The sequence below is a fragment of the Oncorhynchus gorbuscha genome, linkage group LG22, assembly GCF_021184085.1.
Source record: "Oncorhynchus gorbuscha isolate QuinsamMale2020 ecotype Even-year linkage group LG22, OgorEven_v1.0, whole genome shotgun sequence".
Lineage (NCBI taxonomy): Eukaryota > Metazoa > Chordata > Actinopteri > Salmoniformes > Salmonidae > Oncorhynchus > Oncorhynchus gorbuscha.
In genome coordinates, this window is record NC_060194.1 from 30,317,766 (window position 1) to 30,337,260 (window position 19,495).

A 19,495-nucleotide genomic window follows, 5' to 3' on the forward strand; every position below is an offset into this window, starting at 1 on the left:
CATGGTTTGGTATAAGTTTATTTTCACCATTTATGAAAAGCCATCAGGATAATGACTGCATGTATGAGAGAGAAGCGTTATAGTCACACTGTATTAGGTATTGAACCGCTCGTATGATGACAAATCACAATGACGAAAGCAATGTGCAAGACAGTTCCGTTTCCAAAAGAGATGCAAGGGGTGTAAGAATTCATTATGGTTTGAATAGTGGGCACTGTAGGTGATAGGGGTGGTCTCCAATACATTTGAATTAAAGGTACAGGGTAAATTGAAAGACACCTGAACCAGATAGGATCACTTGGCCAAAGACTGTACAGCTGATTAGTTATGACTACAGAGAAGTACTGACATGAGCACCTTGTTCAAGGATTTAAAAAATATACAATGTGTATAAAACAATGAAACTGCAGAACTAGAAACTCAACCGCTCAATGATCCAGTCCAGAGATTGCCTGGCTCAATAAACCATTTAAAATCTTCCTCCACTCATGTTGATATAGGATGGCTTTACAAACATCTGTCAAAGTTACTTTATAAAGACACCCAGAATTTATTGCACATCTATGCAGGGTAGACAGTGCTTGGAAATGGCATTTGTTGGTTAGATTAGTTTTTTTTGCATTAGGTTGATTACTGTTTCTCCTCTTCAAGTATTTCCAGTCGTCGGGGTCCGTACAGTAGGACGTAGGCTATATGCCAGTCTCCTCCACCGGACAGCCTCAGTATATCCTCTGGAGACACCACACTCACCTTGTCGTCATCAAACTTCACCCACTCGTCTGTAATGGCAAAACATGGATGTATTGAAAAGTCATTCATTCAAATCAATGAATATAGTAGTTTGTTTACAAGGTAAATAATAAATCAGGCCGACTTCCACAACTAAGCGCATACTTCCACCGTTTTGGTCCCGCAGCTATGACATTTCTGCAGAGCGAAAGGCACTTGTGCTCATCTGGCCGCTACTTGGCAACGTCATACAGCTGAACCTTAGTTTAAAGGGATAGTTCACCAAAGTAAAGTGATCTAAAATATCTTTGTCCGTGAACTACCCATTTAAGCAGCAGGTTGATGTATCTATTCATCGCACGGTGGAGACTTTTCTTAATGCCATGGAGGTTACCTTCTTTCCTCTTGACCCAGCCGACATAGTGTCCGGAGGAGCTGGATCGGCCCTGGTGTGTCAGCACTGCCTGCAAGTCGTAGTAACCGCTGTTGTTGGAGCCCAGGTCTGCAAGGAAGACACATGCTTAGAAACATTAACAACCTATCCCTCACACGACTGACTGATTCTTAGTTTGTAAAGGTATGCCACAAAACAATACGTAAAGTAACCAACCGTCATCGAATGAAAAGGGCTCATATTTCACTTCCTTCGGTTTGTCTCCCACTTTCTTCTCCACCTGCTTGATTCACAAAGAGAAAATGTAAGCTACGCATACTACACGCATGTTGTTTGAGACGTTCATTCACACAGAGTTGCTTTGTTTGGTCAAAGGACAAAACGGAAATATATTTCTTGGAGGTTTGGGTTTATTTTCTAGAGTATAAATTTGCAGTTCAAAGCTGAAATGCAGTAGAGATGGTCCACAAATAAATATATATTTTTACCTTCTGTGACTGTTTCTCCAGCTTCTTGTCCTCAATCTCCTTGAACTTTGACCTGACTGCCACCATCTTCTCTTGCAGCTCAGAGGTACACAGCTCATACACATCCAGCATCAGTGGGAACTTGACATCCTGGAGAATTAATTCAATAGGGGAAAAAAGCATCAGGACAATATTCTTTCATCCTGTCATCCAGTATTCTGATGATAATCCCATCAATTAGGAGGACATTCCTAAAACATCAGAAGACCTACCTTTAGGACTTTGGCATTGACAGATTCCTTCTCTTTGTAGAAAAATCGAACCATCTGAATGGTCAGGTAGGCAGGGAGGCGGCTGACTTTAGACTAGACGAAGGGAGATCAAGTGAACATCACCGTAACCAACCAACTAAAACAACAAAACACATTTCACAAGCTCTCACTAGTGTAGAAAAATCTTACGGCCCGGCCCAAACTACAAACTTACAGATTTTATGTACAGGGCATTTCTTTGCAAAGACGGGGACAGCTTGGTGATTTCTTCCTGCAGTCTCTGGAGAAAGAAACAGCGGGACATGACGGGATTAGATCAGTGTTGCCATGGTGACAGACCACCTTCGAGACATCACGGTCGTTGTGTGCACATGTGTGTTTCTGTGCATTTGTATGTATGCGTCCATGTGTTCCTGTGCGTGTTGCTGTGGTACTACTCACCAGCCTGAGCCCGGTGGCCAGGTATTTGACCTCCTGGTTGATGAAACAGCTGAGTTGAAGCTGGCTCTCTTTACCTTTAGCTGGCTCCTCATCTTCAGACTCTGTACATTTCATACTGAGAACCGGGGTTAAAGAGATTTTCTACTACTTTTGTATACTTTAGCCAGTCGGTCTAAAAGTAGCTTATGAAAAGTGGTCAACGGAAATTGCGTACTACATCACATTGCAAAGAGCTTAAGCGCATTGGATAGAACTCAAATTGCCAGGGGGGCTGGCCCATGTGGGAAAAATGGCACCGCAGTTTCCAAAAAACGGTTGCTTTCAAACTCGGAATTGAGACTAATTGCGCATCGACACATCCAGCCCAAAGTGGGAGGTAAAAAAATAACTTGAGCATATCTTTAAGAAAGAAACAGGAGACTCATTAATGAAGCCCAGGTGTCCTTCCTAACATAGTTGCCAGACAGGAAGGACACCACTAACTTGGCAAGTCAGTTAAGAACAAATTCTTATTTTCACCTTGTCAGCTCAGGGATTCGATCTTGCAACCTTTCAGCTACTAGTCCAACGCACTAACCACTCGGGCTACCTGCCTCCCCATTCTTGGGAGGAGAGAGCAAAAGGTTTGTTGAAATAATATACTAATGTGGAAGCCAGGGATTTTTCTGCCATTCAAATCCTTAGGTGGGCCGGGCCGCTAAACGTTTTTTTCCCCCGGGTCGCCTTAATCCAAACAGTGTAAAATAAAATGACATGCGCAGGATAGGGGGGAAAGTATTTCAGTGTAACCAGATAAAGTATGTAGAAAAAAAAAACACACACACATAACAAATCACAAAAATTAAAGCTAGACAGTCAGGAGAATTGATTAGCCATAGCAAAACACATAGAATTGCAGGAAATTTGCTTTAAAACTGCGAAAATGTATCTCGGCTCCAAGGAGAAATGTGTAGAATTGCAGGAAATTGGCTTAGAAATGGAAAAATGTCTCTACACTGCCAAGATGGGGGCCTAGAAAATGTTGCCGTGCCACTTGCCACATCCAATAAACCCTGGAAGCCATATTCCTTTCCCTAATAGATCATACGCTCATCTCAGATTCAATTGGTCAGGCGTTCCGACTAAGGATACGTGGTTTCATACTCCACTCCAAAATACTGGTCAATGAAGTTCTTCTTGGCAGCGACAGCAGCAGCCCCACTCTCAGTGTCAGTCTATGACAGACAGAAAAAGGGAGTTAGGAAAGACATCCACATCTACCTTGACAGCTTACATATTTATTTATACACAAACCTCCATGGGAGCGTCTGGGTCTTGTGGTTCTAACTTCTGCTGAAGAACTCGCATCATCTGCAGCCAGCACTCGTTGGCATCCTAGAGATGGAGAGACATTCATTAATGAAGCCCATTTCCACTCTTCAGACCACATTCTGTATGCACAATTATTCAAATGTCATCTTGGGCTATTTGAAACAGCAATCAATGTGGTTCAGTCTAGATGTGTGTTACTGAGTAGTACCAAGCAGTATTAGCAAAGCAGCATCTTCTGGTGATGAGTGAGTGACTGGTGCAAGCCAGGGGCCCTGGTCTCACCTGCTGAAGGTACTGTCCCTGGTCTCCCTTCTCAGCGAACTGGGGGAAAGCCATGTGCAGGAACTGCAGCAGGATGATTGGGGGTATGCTGGAGGAAGTTTCGTCCATGGTCTCGTAGAGATCACGGAGGGCTGAGGAAGGGAATACAAACGGTTATTTAACAGTTATAACATGGACATTTAGCGGACCCTTTATCCAAAGCCATCTACAGTTTATAGTACACCACACAATGCGGGTATTGACAGCACTGTGCTCTGACCATAGAATTAGGAATGAAATACTTAGTGGAATAGGATCTCTATGGCTACAACTCACTGAGTCATACCATTACATCTACACTGGCAGATACAAAAATATAAATACAACAGATACAAATGCCAGGCACTGACCTGCTGTGATGTACTGGGATGATGCGTTGGCCCCTGAGGACCCCAGAGCACCTGCGTACCTGTAGGGGGAGACAGAGGGCTCATAAATAAGATCAAAGCCATAAAACACGTCTAAGAACAAAAACAGTCTATTGTCTAACCTTATAGACACACCCTGGTCACCTGCTCATGGCAAGGTAGCAATCAAAACGAGAAAAAAACAACTATATAATGTTGAAGAGCCTGAAAGCGGCATCTCCTAAGACTAACAATACATGTGATATAATTGTCAGCTGTATATAGATATCAAATTAATAAGAATCATATTGCATCATCACTATAGATTAGATCACTGACAAGTTGCTTGCATCATCACAGAGTGGCATTAATGCAAAAATCATGAGCCCACCTTCTGAGGGCTCCTTTGAGCTCTGGTACGGAGCGAAGACACTGCACTGTAGCGTTCATATAGCAGGTGTTTCCCAGGTTGGTCAGTCCACAAGGCATCTCCATCTACACAGACAACAAGCAAAATGGGGTTAGTTTCTCTGACTGCCTGTGCTGGCAAACCCAGACAGCATCCATTCCCTTTAAACAAACAGACATCCAACGAGTAAACATTAACTCACAGCTGAGGCCAGCTGGTCCTCAGTCATGTCCTCTACAAACATGGGCCTGACTGCAGGCTCCTCGGGCAGGGCCTCCGCTGAGCCCATCATCAACAGAGTCATCCCCTAGGACAGAGGGTGGAGGATGAATGACAGAGAGAGAGTGGAGAGAGGAGGAAGAGTATTCCATGTCACATTGTGTACAATAGGATATCTGGTGATGGTAATCAAAGAAGAAAATAGATTACCCTGCAGCATTAGGTTTGATAATCTTAACACTACCCCAACACAGGTCCACTAAATTACAATGAAATGTGCCAATATATCAGTCTACTTTCCACAATATTGACAGAAGTAACATGACAACTCTTAGGCTATACTTACATTCTTTAATTTGATGTTTCCCCAGTCATCATCCTGAAAAAAGATATACAAATTATTAGGTATCTTTGGAAATAGTGTATTGATCATCCGTGGTCCAAGTGATGACATTAATTGATTAACTAAAATGAGACAACTTTACCTTAAGTGTGCCTCCCTTGACCATAACCTTCTGTCTCTCTGGTTGTACCCCGGTCAAGGCAAAGAGCTGAGCCTTGAAGACCATGGGAGGTTCTTCTGTGTTCAGCTCTATTGCATCAAACTTCTCTTTTCCCCATTTCACATTCACTGAGAAAAAAACAAACACAGGTATTTGTTATTGCTAACCAGCAGGGAGTGGAAGGCATCTCTGATGCATCGTGTCTTGTCATGAATGACACAGCACAATCATATTGTACAGTGATAACCTGTGCTGCAGAGGATGGCTTTAAATAAGAATCGAATGTTTTGGTTATTAACTCTTGATCACCTGTTCGCTAGAAGCAAGTGAAAAACTGCGGCTACTACTGTGCTGACTAGGAAGATTGCATAAAAGAGATGGTAAAATGACTTAAGTAAGATGCTACCTAAATTCGATAGCTAACTAACGTTAGCTAACGTTAGCTACCTAGCTAGCAAGTTAGTTAGCAAAATAATCACAAAACTAATTTAGCGGAAACAAATTGGCTAGCGTTAGACTAGCTCCTTAGATAGTTTATTTGGGTCAGATGTAACGTTGCAGTACAATTTTCATACAGTAACGTTGGGCTCTTTGCGTACAGTGTAAGACAGTTTATTTTATGGCTAGCTTAACAGTTAGCAGGCTAGCTAGCTAAATATTGACGTGACTGCATGAAGTTAACTGGTGCCGTTAGCACAACATAAAGCTAAATAGTTAGCTAGTTAGACATTACTTAACTAGTTGTCAACACCACCAACACGTATCTAGATTACTTAACTAGATAGTTCGTTTGTCATATTTTCTTAAATCAGAAAGAACACTCGAATCTGTTATTTTTGTCGGGCAGCTCGCTAGTTGGCGACTCCACTGATTTACTTTACGGCCTATGATGACTAGCTAACACTAGCTAGTTAGCTTGCTAGATAGCGGTCCAATTGTGATCATTGAAACACGTGTATAAATAGTTCAGAAAAAGGTCATCATTGTTGGTTACTTTAAGTGGTTACTTTACAGCATTAGCTTACCTGTAAATACGGTCATCTTTTAGGATGTTTTGTTTGCTATTCTCAAACTCCAGTCACCGGGGCGCGAATTCGCTGTCGGGTGTAGTTGGCTACGATATGATTCTGTCCAGCTAGCTAGTAGCTACACCGAAATTCATTCAAACAGTTTGCACAATGACGCTGCAACTGCACGGCAGTGTACGCTGAAAATGTATCGATGCGCTCTGCCGGTAGCTATCCAGCCTGGACAGCCCAACATGTGAGGGAGAAGGGTGTAATTGCAGATGCATTTAGGGGCGTTTACTGACATTGGCGTTTCTTGATGTCAAGTTACACCCATTGATGCTCGCCATTTGTCCGTGGCAGTTTCTTTCGTAATCTGGGACAACTGTAGCATTGCCCAACCTGCCACGTTATTTCATCCTAATCTGCTATGTAAACAAATCTGTGTAAAACCCCCCCACCAGTTTTAACGCCAGAATTGACCAATGGCAGGCACCAATGGGCGTTCTCTGATATCAAGGAACGCCCACATCAAGAAACACAATATTAAGTAATTCATCCTAGGAAAAGGCATTTAGCAGACACTTGCATCCATTCACAAGAACACTCCCAAATATGTTATGATCAGAGTTGGCCCTTGACAGTATAATTTATTTAAAAAGTACCTTCACAAATGTATTTGTTGAAAATTGTAATTATACATCTCACTTCCCACTAACACATACAATTTAAACAAAACAAAAATTAAATGTTCTACAAAATACTGCATCAGTCTCCAAAAAGGTTGACTGTCCTAATGACACTTATTAATCATGATCTGTTAAAAGTAGCCCAATTACTGTAAAAGGAGCAAATCACTAGCCTAAATCTTCCCAGGTGTTAAAAGCAGCACATTAGTGGTTCTTCATAACCTAACTTACCTTGTGTTTTCTGCCAAACAGTGACGCTCAATCCCAGTAACACAGCTCTTCTCTGTTCCCAGCACTGTGATTGTTGAAGGGAAAAGTCTAAAACTGGATCATTGGGACATCCCAAATCTGACTTCATCCCATTGAAGTTGAAACTGGTAAGGGTTAAGGATAGGGTTTAGGATAGGGACGTCCCAAGGAGCCCATATTGCACTAACCATTGAATGACTAGCTACATTACATTACATTACATTTAAGTCATTTAGCAGACGCTCTTATCCAGAGCGACTTACAAATTGGTGCATTCACCTTATGACATCCAGTGGAACAGCCACTTTACAATAGTGCATCTACATATTTTAAGGGGGGGGGGTGAGAAGGATTACTTTATCCTATCCTAGGTATTCCTTAAAGAGGTGGGGTTTCAGGTGTCTCCGGAAGGTGGTGATTGACTCCGCTGTCCTGGCGTCGTGAGGGAGTTTGTTCCACCATTGGGGAGCCAGAGCAGCGAACAGTTTTGACTGCTACAATCACAGCACTTGGATTGGTAAATTACTTTGTTAGCAGTAAGTCTATATGCAGTTGCTCAGAATAAAGAGTAGTATATCAAAATCAATCTCAGCCTACATGCATAACAAAAGTGAAGTGCATAGATGATAAAGATATGTTTATTGACACCTATCCATCAGTGTGGCCTCCATTGCAATTAAACATGTGATTCATCCAAGACAAAATAGAGTAGATCATAGTTCCAGTGCTTTTCTCTTTTTACTGAACAGTTTTTTTTAAACATTTAGAATTGAGGTATTCATGATCCTTATTTTATTTCTAATATTGTACACTGAGTGGGGTTTGCTTGAAACAATACCATATTAATATAACATCTTTAACAAGGTACACCATCCAGAAACTTTCGTGAGATACATACTGGACTCTGGGAACTTTGTGTTGACACATTAAACTATTGCAATGAGTCTATAGAGGCATTCGATATACCCAAACCAGACGGAACGTTCTGATAAAACCAGTGTGGCAGATATTTAAAAAAGATTGATGTAAGAGTTAAGATTGTTTATCTCCAAAAACAAGACCAAACAGATATGGCAGTAAAATTGTTATCCAAACGTTAAGGCACTAGGTGGGCCAAATGCTACACCTGTTTAGTTTTCTACAAATAATTTACAATTCAAACAGTGCAGTTTTACATTTGTTAACTTAATGTTTTCCTTTTGAACCATTTATCTATGAGTCAATGTAAGGCAATACATACAAAAAATACATGAAAAAAAAAAACAATATTACAGAAAACAAGGTACCCAATGAACACAGAAAAAAAACTGAAGTTTTTAGGTCTCCTATATGCCATTACAATGGAATTTCCTTATGGCTTGGAGCAATAACAATAATTATAATAAAAATAATAATGCATAGATTGAAATGATCTTGCATGCTCCTCACTCAATACTCAAAAACATCTAATACACAGTTCCCAATACATACTCTGTCCCAACCGACCCCTGGTATAACTGATGTGCAGAGTAATAGGGGATAGAAGCGTAAAGGCCACCAGTCAAAGGCATCAAAGTACATTGAAGGAAACAGAGTTACTGACAAGGGAAGAAAAAACAACCACATTTCCGTATCCCCGAGATGTACCCATTCACCGCATAGTTAAGCTAAACCCTGTACTACAATACCTCCATGTTGACATGCAAGAGCCCCAGAAAAACCTGCAGTCATTCATTCAACCGGAATCCCTTCCCATGACTGATATGGAATATGTACTACCCACTGCATACCATGAGCCCTTTTCTATTGCTCTTCATCTTCCATTCAGGTTCCAAGTCGCCCACGCCATCTTCTGGAAGAAACGAAGAGTTGCAAGTATGTGGTGCCTGGGTGAGGAAGTCTTAGTTGAGGCTCCGCGGTGAAGATCGGGGAGGAGGGGGTGAGGGAAATAGCAGGCCTTCTCAATGTCCCTGATGCCTTGTGTCAGATAATTGTCCCAATTTCCGTCCCTGGTCAGATTGATTTAATTTACTGTTACATAAAATAAGGATTCTCCTTTAACGTGAGGGATAATGGAGGGGATAAGAAAAAATACAAAGTCCCAATAGAATCCAAATGTTCAGATGGTTAGCTGGAAGAAAGAAGAGAAAACAGGTGTCCAGTAAAAGAGTGGAAGACATTTGACACTTGGTTAGTACCCCCGATAGATATTAATATATTACATAGAAAAATGGATTTAAAGACATAGTAACTGCAACTTCATTATGTCTTTGATGGCCTCTGGCATCATTCTTGCTAGAGAGAAATACAACAACCCATATATGGGGCACCTGCTTCAGGAAAGGTTGCATAGAGGGCTAAGAGTTAGTCAATGAAACCAACCAACCAACAACACTTTAGTGTCAAATTAGATAGAAAGAGTTCCCCAAGTCAAACGAGAAAGAACCACAAAGGAGGACAATTCCACTGATGTTATATACACCATCAACGCAGTCAGTTAATAATAAATAAATAGTCAGGCCAAAACAGGAAGGAGATGGTCTAAAAAGTTAAGACTTCTGTAAATTTGGTGTGGAGGAGTTGTCAACAAGTGCTGGATGTTGTGTCTGTTGCTTGGAGGCTGGAGGCTGTGGTAGCAGAATGAGACTGCGACCTGTTACAGTCACAAAGGGCAGTAGAAGACAAATAGCAAGTCACGTGACTGACCGGACTGGAAGACAAAACCGAAATAGACAGTCCAGCAGCAGGGATGTACAGAGGACTTCTGGACCTTCGCACACACTCTTAACTCCCCAGAATAGAAGCCCACAATTCCTTAATGTTCTGTACTGTTCAAAACAAGCATCAAGCAATAGAAAACAAGGTGTGTCCGCTCAGGCCCTACCAGAGGATAGAAGAAAACTACAGAACAACTTTTAGGTTGAAAGGGCTGCTTCGTGGAACAATCACAGGTGGTGTCCAAAATGGCACACTTTGCCCTATATAGCGCACTACTGTTGACCAAAAGTAGTGCACTACATAGGGAGTAGGGTGCTCATGACTGAAGTAGTGCACTATATAAGGAATATGATGCTATTTCATGCCCAGAGAGCGTACGTGTGTAAGGTTACCTTGGCTTGCCCGTTATGCTTTTGGGGTTCTTGCGAAAGGACTGGTTGGTTCCGGAGCGGGTGGACAGGGTGCGGGGCGACGCCCTCAGGAAGGAGGAGGGCGGTGTTTTGGGGATCTTCTTGCCCAGGTGGCCGATCCATTTCTTCTGCTCGTCTTGTGTCAAGGCCAGCAGGAGCATGTCCCGGGCAGAGGTCACATCGTAGTTCACTATTGGAGGAGACAAAACCAGGTAGAAAATTGAAAACACAAACTCAAGATGTCTCGACGTCCCTAAGGAGGTGGATTTTGCCAGTTAACAAAATCAAGTTATATTATTAAATTGTGTGTTCTTTCAAAATAACTTGATTGCTGACATGCAAAACATTGTGGGACTATATCAACAATGGACCAATGTAACAAATACCAAACAAATGTTTTTGGGTGGAACTTTCCTTTAATCATTACCCAGAAATGATTTGATATATAAAAATGGCTGCATTGGGCCTTAAAGTACATTTTTTCCCCCTTACAACACAGAGTCAGGTCTTGTCAGTCTAACCTAACCTCTATCACCGTACCTTTGCAGGGGGCGATGACGTCCTCCTTCTTGTCGAGGTGGTCCCTGTGGCACTTGACGTGGCAGCGGCGGCACTCCAAAGCGTGTGGAGGCTTGAAGACATTCCACAGGGGCTTGGAGCAGGCTTCACAGTTAGAAGGAAAGTGGTAGAGCGTGGGGATGAACTCGTGACCTTTGTGGGGCAGACAGTTGGTCTTGTCCCCTTGCGAGACAGTCTCCATGTCCGCCTCCTTCCTGCACTCCCCCTCGTTGGCATACAGGATCTGAAGAGGGTAGACAAGAGAGAATCAGTCTCTATTAAACAATGTTTTTATAACGAGGCTATGTTCAGGGGGTATCCATACCAAGTCAATGTGGGGGGGGGGGGGGGGACGCAAATAGTCTGGGTAGCCATTTTATTAGCTACTCAGCAGTCTTATGGCTTGGGAGTAGAAACTTAAGAAGCATTTTGTACCTAGACTTGGCACTCAGGTACCGCTTGCCGTGTGGTAGCAAAGAGAACAGTGTATGACTAGCGTAGCTGGAGTCTGACATTTTTTTGGGCCTTCCTCTGACACTGCCCAGTATAGAGGTCCTGGATGGTCCTTGACCCTAGTGATGTACCGGGCTGTACGCACTACCCTCTGTAGCGCCTTGCAGTCAGAGGCCGAGTCATACCAGGCAGCGATGCAACCAGTCAGGATGCTCTCGATGGTGCAGCTGTAGAACCTTTTGAAGATCCATGCCGTCTTTTCAGTCTCCTGAGGGGGAAGAGGTGCCTTCTTCACGACTGTATTGCTGTGTTTGGAGCATGACAGTTTGTTGGTGATGTGGACACCAAGGAACTTGAAGCTCTCAACCTGCTCCACTACAGCCCCGTCAATGAGAATGGGGGTGTGCTCGGCCCTCCTTATCCTGTAGTCCACAATCATCTCCTTTGTCTCGATCACGTTAAGGGAGAGGTTGTTGTCCTGGCACCACACTGCCAGGTCTCTGACCTCCTCCCAATAGGCCTACCAAAGCTGTGTCGTCGGTAAACTTAATGATGGTGTTAGAGATGTGCTTGGCCACGTAGTCATTGGTGAACAGGGAGTACAGGAAGACACTAAGCACGCACCCCTGATGAGCCCCCATGTTGAGGATCAGCATGGCAGAAGTGACGTTGGGGGTTGCCCGTCAGGAAGTCCAGGATCCAGTTGCAGAGGGAGGTGTTTAAGTCCCAGGGTCCTTAATGATGAGCTTTGAGGGCACTTTGATGTTAAACGCTGAGCTAAAGTCAATGAATAGCATTCTCACATAGGTGTTCCTTTTGTCCAGGTGGGAAAGGGCAGCGTGGAGAGCAATAGAGATTGCGTCATATGTGGATCTGTTGGGGGGGTATGCAAATTGGAGTGGGTCTAGGGTTTCTGGGATAAAGGTGTTGATGTGAGCCATGACCAGCCTTTCAAAGCACTTCATGGCTACAGACGTGAGTCCTACGGGTCACTAGTCTTTTAGGCAGGTTACCTTGGTGTTCTTCGGTACAGGGACTATGGTGGTCTGTTTGAAACATGTAGGCATTACAGACTCGGGTCAGGGACAGGTTGAAAATGTCAGTGACGACACATGCCAGTTGGACAGCGCATGCTCGGAGTACACGTCCTGGTAATCCGTCTGGCCCTGTGGCCTTGTTAATGTTGACCCGTTTTAAAGGTCTTACTCACATTAGCTATGGAGCGCGTGATCACACAGTCTGAACAGCTGGTGCTCTCATGCATGCTTCCGTGTTGCTTGCCTCAAAGCGCGCATAGAAGTCATTTAGCTCGTCCTGTAGGTTTGTGTCACTGGGCAACTCGCGGCTGGGCTCACCTTTGTAGTCTAATAGTTTGCTAGCCCTGCCATATCCGACGAGTGTCTGAGCCGGTGTAGTAGGATTCAATCTTATTCCTGTATTGACACTTTGCCTGTTTGATGGTTCGGAAGGCATAGCAGGATTTCTTTTAAGCATCCAGTTTAGAGTCCTGCTCCTTGAAAGTAATCCATGGCTTCTAGTTGGGGTACGTGCGGTCACTGTGGGGATGACGTTGTCGATGCACTTATAGATGAAGCCAGTGACAGAGGTGGTTAACTCCTCAATGCCATCGGATGAATTCCAGTCTGGAGGATAGAATTATGGTCAGATTTGCCAAATGTAGGGCGAGGGAGAGCTTTGTATGCATCTCTGTGTGTTGAGTAAATAAGGTCTAAAGTTATTATTTGTCACGTGACATGCTGGTAGAAATGAGGTAAAATGGATTAAAGTTTCACTGCACTAGGAGCGCCGCCTCTGGATGAGCATTTTATTGTTTGCTTACAGCCTTATACAGCTCATTGAGCTGTGTCTTAGTGCCAGTATCAGTTTGTGGTGGTAAATAGACAGCTACGAAAAATATTGATAACTCTTAGTAAATAGTGTGGTCTACAGCTTATAATGAGATATCTATCTCAGGCGATCAAAACTTGGAAACCTTAATAATTGATTTTGCGCACCAGCTTTTATTGAGAAATAGACACATACCTCCTCCATCCCTTGTCTTACCGGAGGTAGCAGTTCAGCCTTGCTGATGCATGGAAAACCTAGCCAACTGTATATTATCCATGTCGTGGTTCAGCCACAACTCAGTGAAACTTAAGTTATAGTTTAATGTCCCGTTGGTAGGATAGTCTCGAACAGAGCTCATCCAATTTATTCTCCAATGACTGCAAGTTGGCCAATAGGACGGATGGTAGAGGCGGGTTTCCCACTCGCCGACTATTTCTCACAAGGCACCCACACCTCCCCTGTATCGGCATCTCTTCTTGATGCGAATGATGGGGATTTGCTGTAAATCAGCAGTAAATCCTTCGCGTCTGAGCCATTAAAGAAAAGGATTGTATACTACTGAAACACACATTGAAATGTTTAAGCGCTCATTGAAAGTCTATCTGGGGGAAAAAGGCATCAGCTTAATAACTAACTGTGCATGTAGACTAGAGTCCACTCAAGACAGCTGTCAAAATCTAAAATGGGATTGTAATCATCCGTTTGAGAATGGGCAAGTAAGGCGACTGAAGAACTAAAAAGACTGAGCTGGTTAAGCTGATTGGTTTAGGTGAGAAGGCCTCTGGGTCATTCTAACACGACCGCGTTGCCATGAACCATCAGTGCAGACGGCCGTCGTGCTATCCCACGTAAGACAATGGGTTAGAAAGTTGATTGGTCAGGTCAGAAGGTTCCTTCCTACCTGGAATATCCTTGGGATCTCCTCAGTCTCTGCTCGGTACACATCACCCTGGGTAACTGGACGCACGTGGAACAGTTTGCTGCACACAACAAGCAATGACTGATGATTGAGTACCAGAATACACCGTCTCAGACAAACTGTTATATTATCTATTTTATGATTAAGCAATAATTATCATAAAAAACTACTATGACTGATATTTTGTCACCAAAACACATTTCTAGTGTAAAGTGAATTACAATTCAATCCAAAATCATAAAACAAGCATACTTACTCGATATCTAGTACCATGGAGGGGTTGGACTGTTCTTTGTCCTGTTCATCGTTGTAGAACAGAATCTTCTTGCTGCTCACCACCACATACTGAGGAAAAATAGAATCAAGAAATAATGTAAGGAAGAATTGTGGTGGCCATAAGGAGTAGGCACTAGGCAGCACCATGAGCACAACCCGTACTGTGCCATTTAATATGAATAAATATATGTTACGTGTCAGTTAATGTCAGTAAATTGATGAAAAGCTTCCAGGTGACTTACCTGCTTCTTCCAGCCATATCGTTTGATATTAGGTTTATTAGGAATGGACAGCCAACCTTCCAGTCTGGATTCTACATAGAGACACAAGATAGACACAAATGAAAACCAAGCCTGTGTAACACTGTCCCCAAAAAGTCATGCAGTGATCAAATTCAAACTTAACTGGGGGAAGAACAGAAAAGTCACGTGACAAGGCTGAGCCATACTACCTTAGAAGTTTCAAGTTCAACTTACTGAGTATCTCTCTGCTCAGGTTACACTTTAAAACAACTGTATTATGTGACAGGCAGGAGTTAAATATCCCATGCTGCCAATTCAAGCTCAGTAGTTTTAGAACCCATGCACAAGAGCCTTAAAGGGATATACAGAAAGTCGGAGTGTTTGGAAATCACTAAAGCATGTAACATCCATGTTATTTATCCAGCAAGTTCAATATCAAGGAGTACATTCTACTCCATGAGGAAGAGGTTAGATAGATGTGTTGTAAAATAATGTTCTATTCAGCCAATGGCTGACAGAACATGGACATCCTGTCGATATAATTAGAATCACTAGCCAATTCAAATTGAAAGGTGCTGTCCAACACTGAGCTTCTGATGCCTCGGTCTCCAGTCAGAGGACAGAGCCTATAGCCTATTTCATTGAAGATACACTTTATATACAAAAGTATGTGGACAACCTTTCAAATGAGTGGATTTGGTTATTTCAGCCACACCCATTGCTGACAGGTGTATAAAATCAAACACACTGCAATGCAATCTCCAGTAGAATGGCTTTACTGAAGAGCTCAGTGACTTTCAACGTGGCACCGTCATAGGATTTCCAACAAGTCAGTTCGTCAAACTTCTGCCCTGCTAGAGCTGCCCCGGTCAACTGTATGGTGCTGTTTTTGCTCCTAGACGTTTCCACTTAACAACAAGGGCTCAGCCGCGAAGGGGTAGGCCACACAAGCTCACAGAACGAGACAGCAGAGTGCTGAAGCACGTACTGCGTAAAAATCGTCTGTCCTCAGTTGCAACACTCACTACTGAGTTCTAAACTGCCTCTGGAAGCACAAGTCAGCACAAGAACTGTTTGCCGGTAGCTTCATGAAATAGGTTTCCATGGTTGAGCAGCCGCACACAAGCCTAAGATCACCATGCCCAATGGCAAGCGATGGCTGGAGTGGTGTGAAGCTCGCCGCTATTGGACTCTTGAGCCGTGGAAATGCGTTCTCTTGAGTGATCTGGCAGTCCGACGGATGAATCTGGGTTTGGTGGATGCCATGAGAATACTACATGCCCGAATGCACACGTCCAACTGTAAAGTTTGGTGGATGAGAAATAATGGTCTAGGGCTAGGCCCATTAGTTCCAGTGAAGGGAAATCTTAACACTACAGAATACAATGACATTCTAGACGATTCTGTGCTTCCAACTTTGTGGCAACAGTTTGGGGAAGGCCCTTTCCTGTTTCAGTATGGCAATGCCCTCATGGACAAAGCAAGGTATGTACAGAAATGGTTTGTCGAAATCGGTGTAGAAGTACTTGACTGGCCTGCACAGAGCCCTGATCTCAACCCAATCGAACACCTTTGGGATGAATTGGAACGCCGACTGCGAGCCAGGCCTAATCACTCAACATCAGTGCTCAACCTCACTAATGCTCGTGGCTGAATGGAAGCAAGTCCCCTCAGCAATGTTCTAGTGGAAAGCCTTCCCAGAAGAGTGGAGGCTGTTGTAGCTGCAAAGGGGGGGGGGGCGACTCAATATTAATGCCCATGATTTTGGTATGAGATGTTCGACGAGCAGGTGTCCATATACTTTTGGTCATGTAGTGTACCTTTCCATTACGTTGAGTTGGTAACACTAACATTAAGAGCATGCTTCGGCACAACAAGCTACAAAAGAAGAGTGAATTGATCAAAAGCTTCACTTCAAGTGTGGGAGATTTCCTTGGTTCTGAAAAGGCATTGCTTCTGTTCTGAGGTGATCATGCCAACAAAACAAAACTTAAAAACGGTGAGTGTTTGTTTGAAGAACAAGGTACAGGAAATCAAAGGAAGGGTTTGGTTCATGGTCTCCAGAAACATTTTGAAAGGTGCTCAGAGTGATGAGTTAAACCACAGTGTTGTTGTCTAGTTTTACAGTAGCCAACCTCTCATGTAGTCACTTTACTTTAGGTGTCATTCAGATTGTATGATAGCTTGTCCTGCTACAAAATAAATGTACAGCTGACAATGAAACCGATTACCTACAGAAGGGTAATTGATATGGTAAAGTCAGCATTTGTACTGAAATAATGTTAGATGATTGTTCTATACTGTAATTGGTTTTTAACCCCTTCAAATGGCTTATGTGAATTATGATTCACGGTTAGTAAATGAAAATGCCCCCAGCCTGGCACACTTGGTTAAAAAAATTAAAATAGCTTTGTTAAAAGACCAGAAAATGGGGCTTTAACTGATCCTTTTGTCACTCAGAATGGCCTTTCAAAAAAGTGTTGTTGAGAACATACAAGAGGGCTTTCCTTTTCACCACAAAAAAAAAATGCTCCAAAAAGTTAGAAAAAAAAATAAGAGGCAAAAGACAATGTAGCAACGGGCCAGGCACAATGACGGTCCCCCAACTCCGAGTTACTCACAGAAAGAAAAGGATAGAAGATACAAAGGTAAGGAGGCGAGCAAGGAGAACCAAACGGACATGGGGAATAAGAGATGAGAGAGGACTTTAACCACAGACACTCAGGAATTCCATGTACAGTAAACATCGTTAGCAGGTCTACTAACTGACACTTGAAACAGGTGGGTTTGAGAAAGACGAAAATAAGCGTTCTTCTATACTTACTTTACTGCTTCAGAGCCATACTGTCAGAACTCAAACACTCAATTATATATTCATTAGATATCATATTGTATTGTATATTGTATATTAAAGTTAAAAGATTAGTCCAAATGAGGACTAAAAGAGATCCTAATAAAATACAATTACTTGAAATGGCTGGGATTGAATGAATCGATTTTAAATCATGCCCGGGTGATTGTTGGACAATTAAAGCTAGCCTGATGGACCAAACATCAATTTCAGTGATCCAAAATCCTGCTCCTGGAGAGCCATCATACAGTAGATTTGTCCTAGCTTAGTACCATCAGACCTTCATTAGCTGAGTCGTGTGTGTGTGTGGCTTGACAGAAGCAGGACTGAGCCTCTTTGGCCGAGCCGGTACATTGACACAGCCGCCTTTTGTTAGTTGATCCCGCGGTGACCTTACCAGCGATGTTGCTGTCCATCTCATCCGTCTGCAGGCTGATGACGCTGGAGTTGTCCATGCGCAGCTGCAGGTCGTTGAGCTTCTCCCTGAGCTGCTCAATGTCACTCTCCTTGCTGTCCAGCTGCATCTGCAGCTCGTTGCGGTACGTGCACTCCTCCGACAGTTGCTGTTGTAGAAGAGGAAAGGCAAGCAGAATACGCAGTCATGAATACGCAGTTCATTTAGGGAAGATCAGAAGCACTGTAGCTTCAAGGGGGGATGCGGTGCTGCCTTTCACTATAGAGTTTCACTCCGTTCTAAATTAGGAATGGATTTGACTAAATCTTCCTAATTGTCCTATTGTGGTCATACTTGTCTGTTTTTTTTTTTTTTTTTTGAAAGAATACTATTAATTAAAAAGGTTCAAAGGATCGTCGTCAAATGATTGAGACCAATTTGACCCTACTGTCAAATTGACAGAAACTGACTGACTGTATAATGCATTATTACTGACCGCCTGCATCTCGCTGAGCTCCTTCTGGTACTTGATGGCCATGTGGTTGAACTTTTCCTTCTCCTGGTTGAGATCCACCTGCAGCTTGCGGTTCTCCTTTTCCTTCTTCCTCAGATCGGTCGTGCTCCCCTTCTTCTTGGTGTCAAGCTTCATGTCCTTCCTGTTCATGATCTCTGCCAGTTTGTTCACCGCCTGGAGAGAGAGACAAGGTTGAGGGAGGGATCAAATTGGGGCAATCGGTTGAGGTTTATGTTTAACAAAATGGGGCAACACGTTGAGGGAAGGTTATGGTTTAGGTTTAACAAAACGGGGCAACACGTTGAGGGAAGGTTGTGGTTTAGGTTTAACAAAATTGGGCAAACAGGTAAGGTAAGGTTGAGGTTTAACAAGTAGGGCAATGGGTTGACGTGTAAAAACGTTGAATAGAAAAACTATGGGGTTGAGTTTGAGATGTAAATGAGGCCAAAGGAGCTCATAACTATTGGTGTAATGTTAGTCAAAGGTTGAAGTCTCTTTACCTGAGTCTTGAGCGTGCGCTCTGTGCTGAGAACCTTCTCATAGTTGGCCTTGATTGTGTTTGTAATCTCCTCTTTCTGGGAGTCATACTCTGCAGAGAAGGGGACAGACAGCGAGAGGACACCAGACAGTCTTACAGGGATCTAACTGACAGAGGGGACATAAGTGCCTATGAAGAAATTACCCATAGGCCTAGATTGTAACAGAATAAGCAGAGAATATACTAATTAGACCAAGTTATGAAAATGGTGTCTTGACATTACCTTCCTTCTGAGTGCGAAGCTTGTGGTCCAGCTCGGCCTTCTCCTTACTGAGGTTCTCCACGTCTTTGGTCAGGGTTTTGTTGGATTCCTCAAGCTGGGGAGGACAAGAAGAGAGACATTCAGAGGTTTAAGAATGTAGATTACCGGTCAAAAGTTTTACAACACCTACTCATTCAAGGGTTTTTCCTTGTTTTTCCTATTTTCTACATTGCAG

General features: G+C 43.1%; 2 protein-coding genes across 3 annotated transcripts in view; both read right to left on the minus strand.

Annotated features, from left to right (window-relative positions):
- Position 1: 1 nt before the first annotated feature.
- LOC124009294 (ubiquitin carboxyl-terminal hydrolase 14-like) lies at positions 2-6,741 on the minus strand. 2 transcript variants are annotated; one of them, XM_046320938.1, is made up of 16 exons: positions 6,439-6,741; positions 5,396-5,541; positions 5,257-5,289; positions 4,894-4,998; positions 4,674-4,777; positions 4,286-4,344; positions 3,897-4,027; positions 3,597-3,677; positions 3,435-3,517; positions 2,304-2,418; positions 2,077-2,142; positions 1,863-1,955; positions 1,612-1,740; positions 1,340-1,403; positions 1,124-1,231; positions 2-779 (listed from the first exon to the last, which is right to left on the minus strand). In XM_046320938.1, the coding sequence occupies exons 1-16, from the start codon at positions 6,452-6,454 to the stop codon at positions 631-633; spliced, it is 1,482 nt and encodes a 493-aa protein (XP_046176894.1). In that variant the 5' UTR covers positions 6,455-6,741; the 3' UTR covers positions 2-630. The 2 variants fall into 2 exon arrangements, with proteins under 2 accessions (XP_046176894.1, XP_046176893.1); XM_046320937.1 differs by having other exon boundaries at positions 1,340-1,406; positions 6,439-6,729.
- Positions 6,742-7,978: 1,237 nt separating this feature from the next.
- The window catches only part of LOC124009341 (rho-associated protein kinase 1-like), a 74,346-nt gene continuing 62,829 nt past the window's right edge, over positions 7,979-19,495 (minus strand). The window contains 10 exon segments of the mRNA XM_046321032.1: positions 7,979-9,468; positions 10,448-10,655; positions 11,006-11,267; positions 14,226-14,304; positions 14,500-14,588; positions 14,762-14,832; positions 18,010-18,175; positions 18,503-18,694; positions 19,021-19,109; positions 19,282-19,375. Of these exon segments, the coding sequence (XP_046176988.1) occupies positions 9,465-9,468; positions 10,448-10,655; positions 11,006-11,267; positions 14,226-14,304; positions 14,500-14,588; positions 14,762-14,832; positions 18,010-18,175; positions 18,503-18,694; positions 19,021-19,109; positions 19,282-19,375 (1,254 nt within the window). The 3' untranslated portion in view covers positions 7,979-9,464.

Excerpts from the sequence above, each read along its gene's own strand:
- LOC124009294 (XM_046320937.1), bottom strand. Across the intron at positions 4,028-4,285 it reads ATCCCAGTACATCACAGCAG|CCCTCCGTGATCTCTACGAG; the intron begins GTCAGTGCCTGG and ends TCCCTTCCTCAG. Across the intron at positions 2,419-3,434 it reads GGAGTGGAGTATGAAACCAC|TATGAAATGTACAGAGTCTG; the intron begins GTATCCTTAGTC and ends CCCGGTTCTCAG.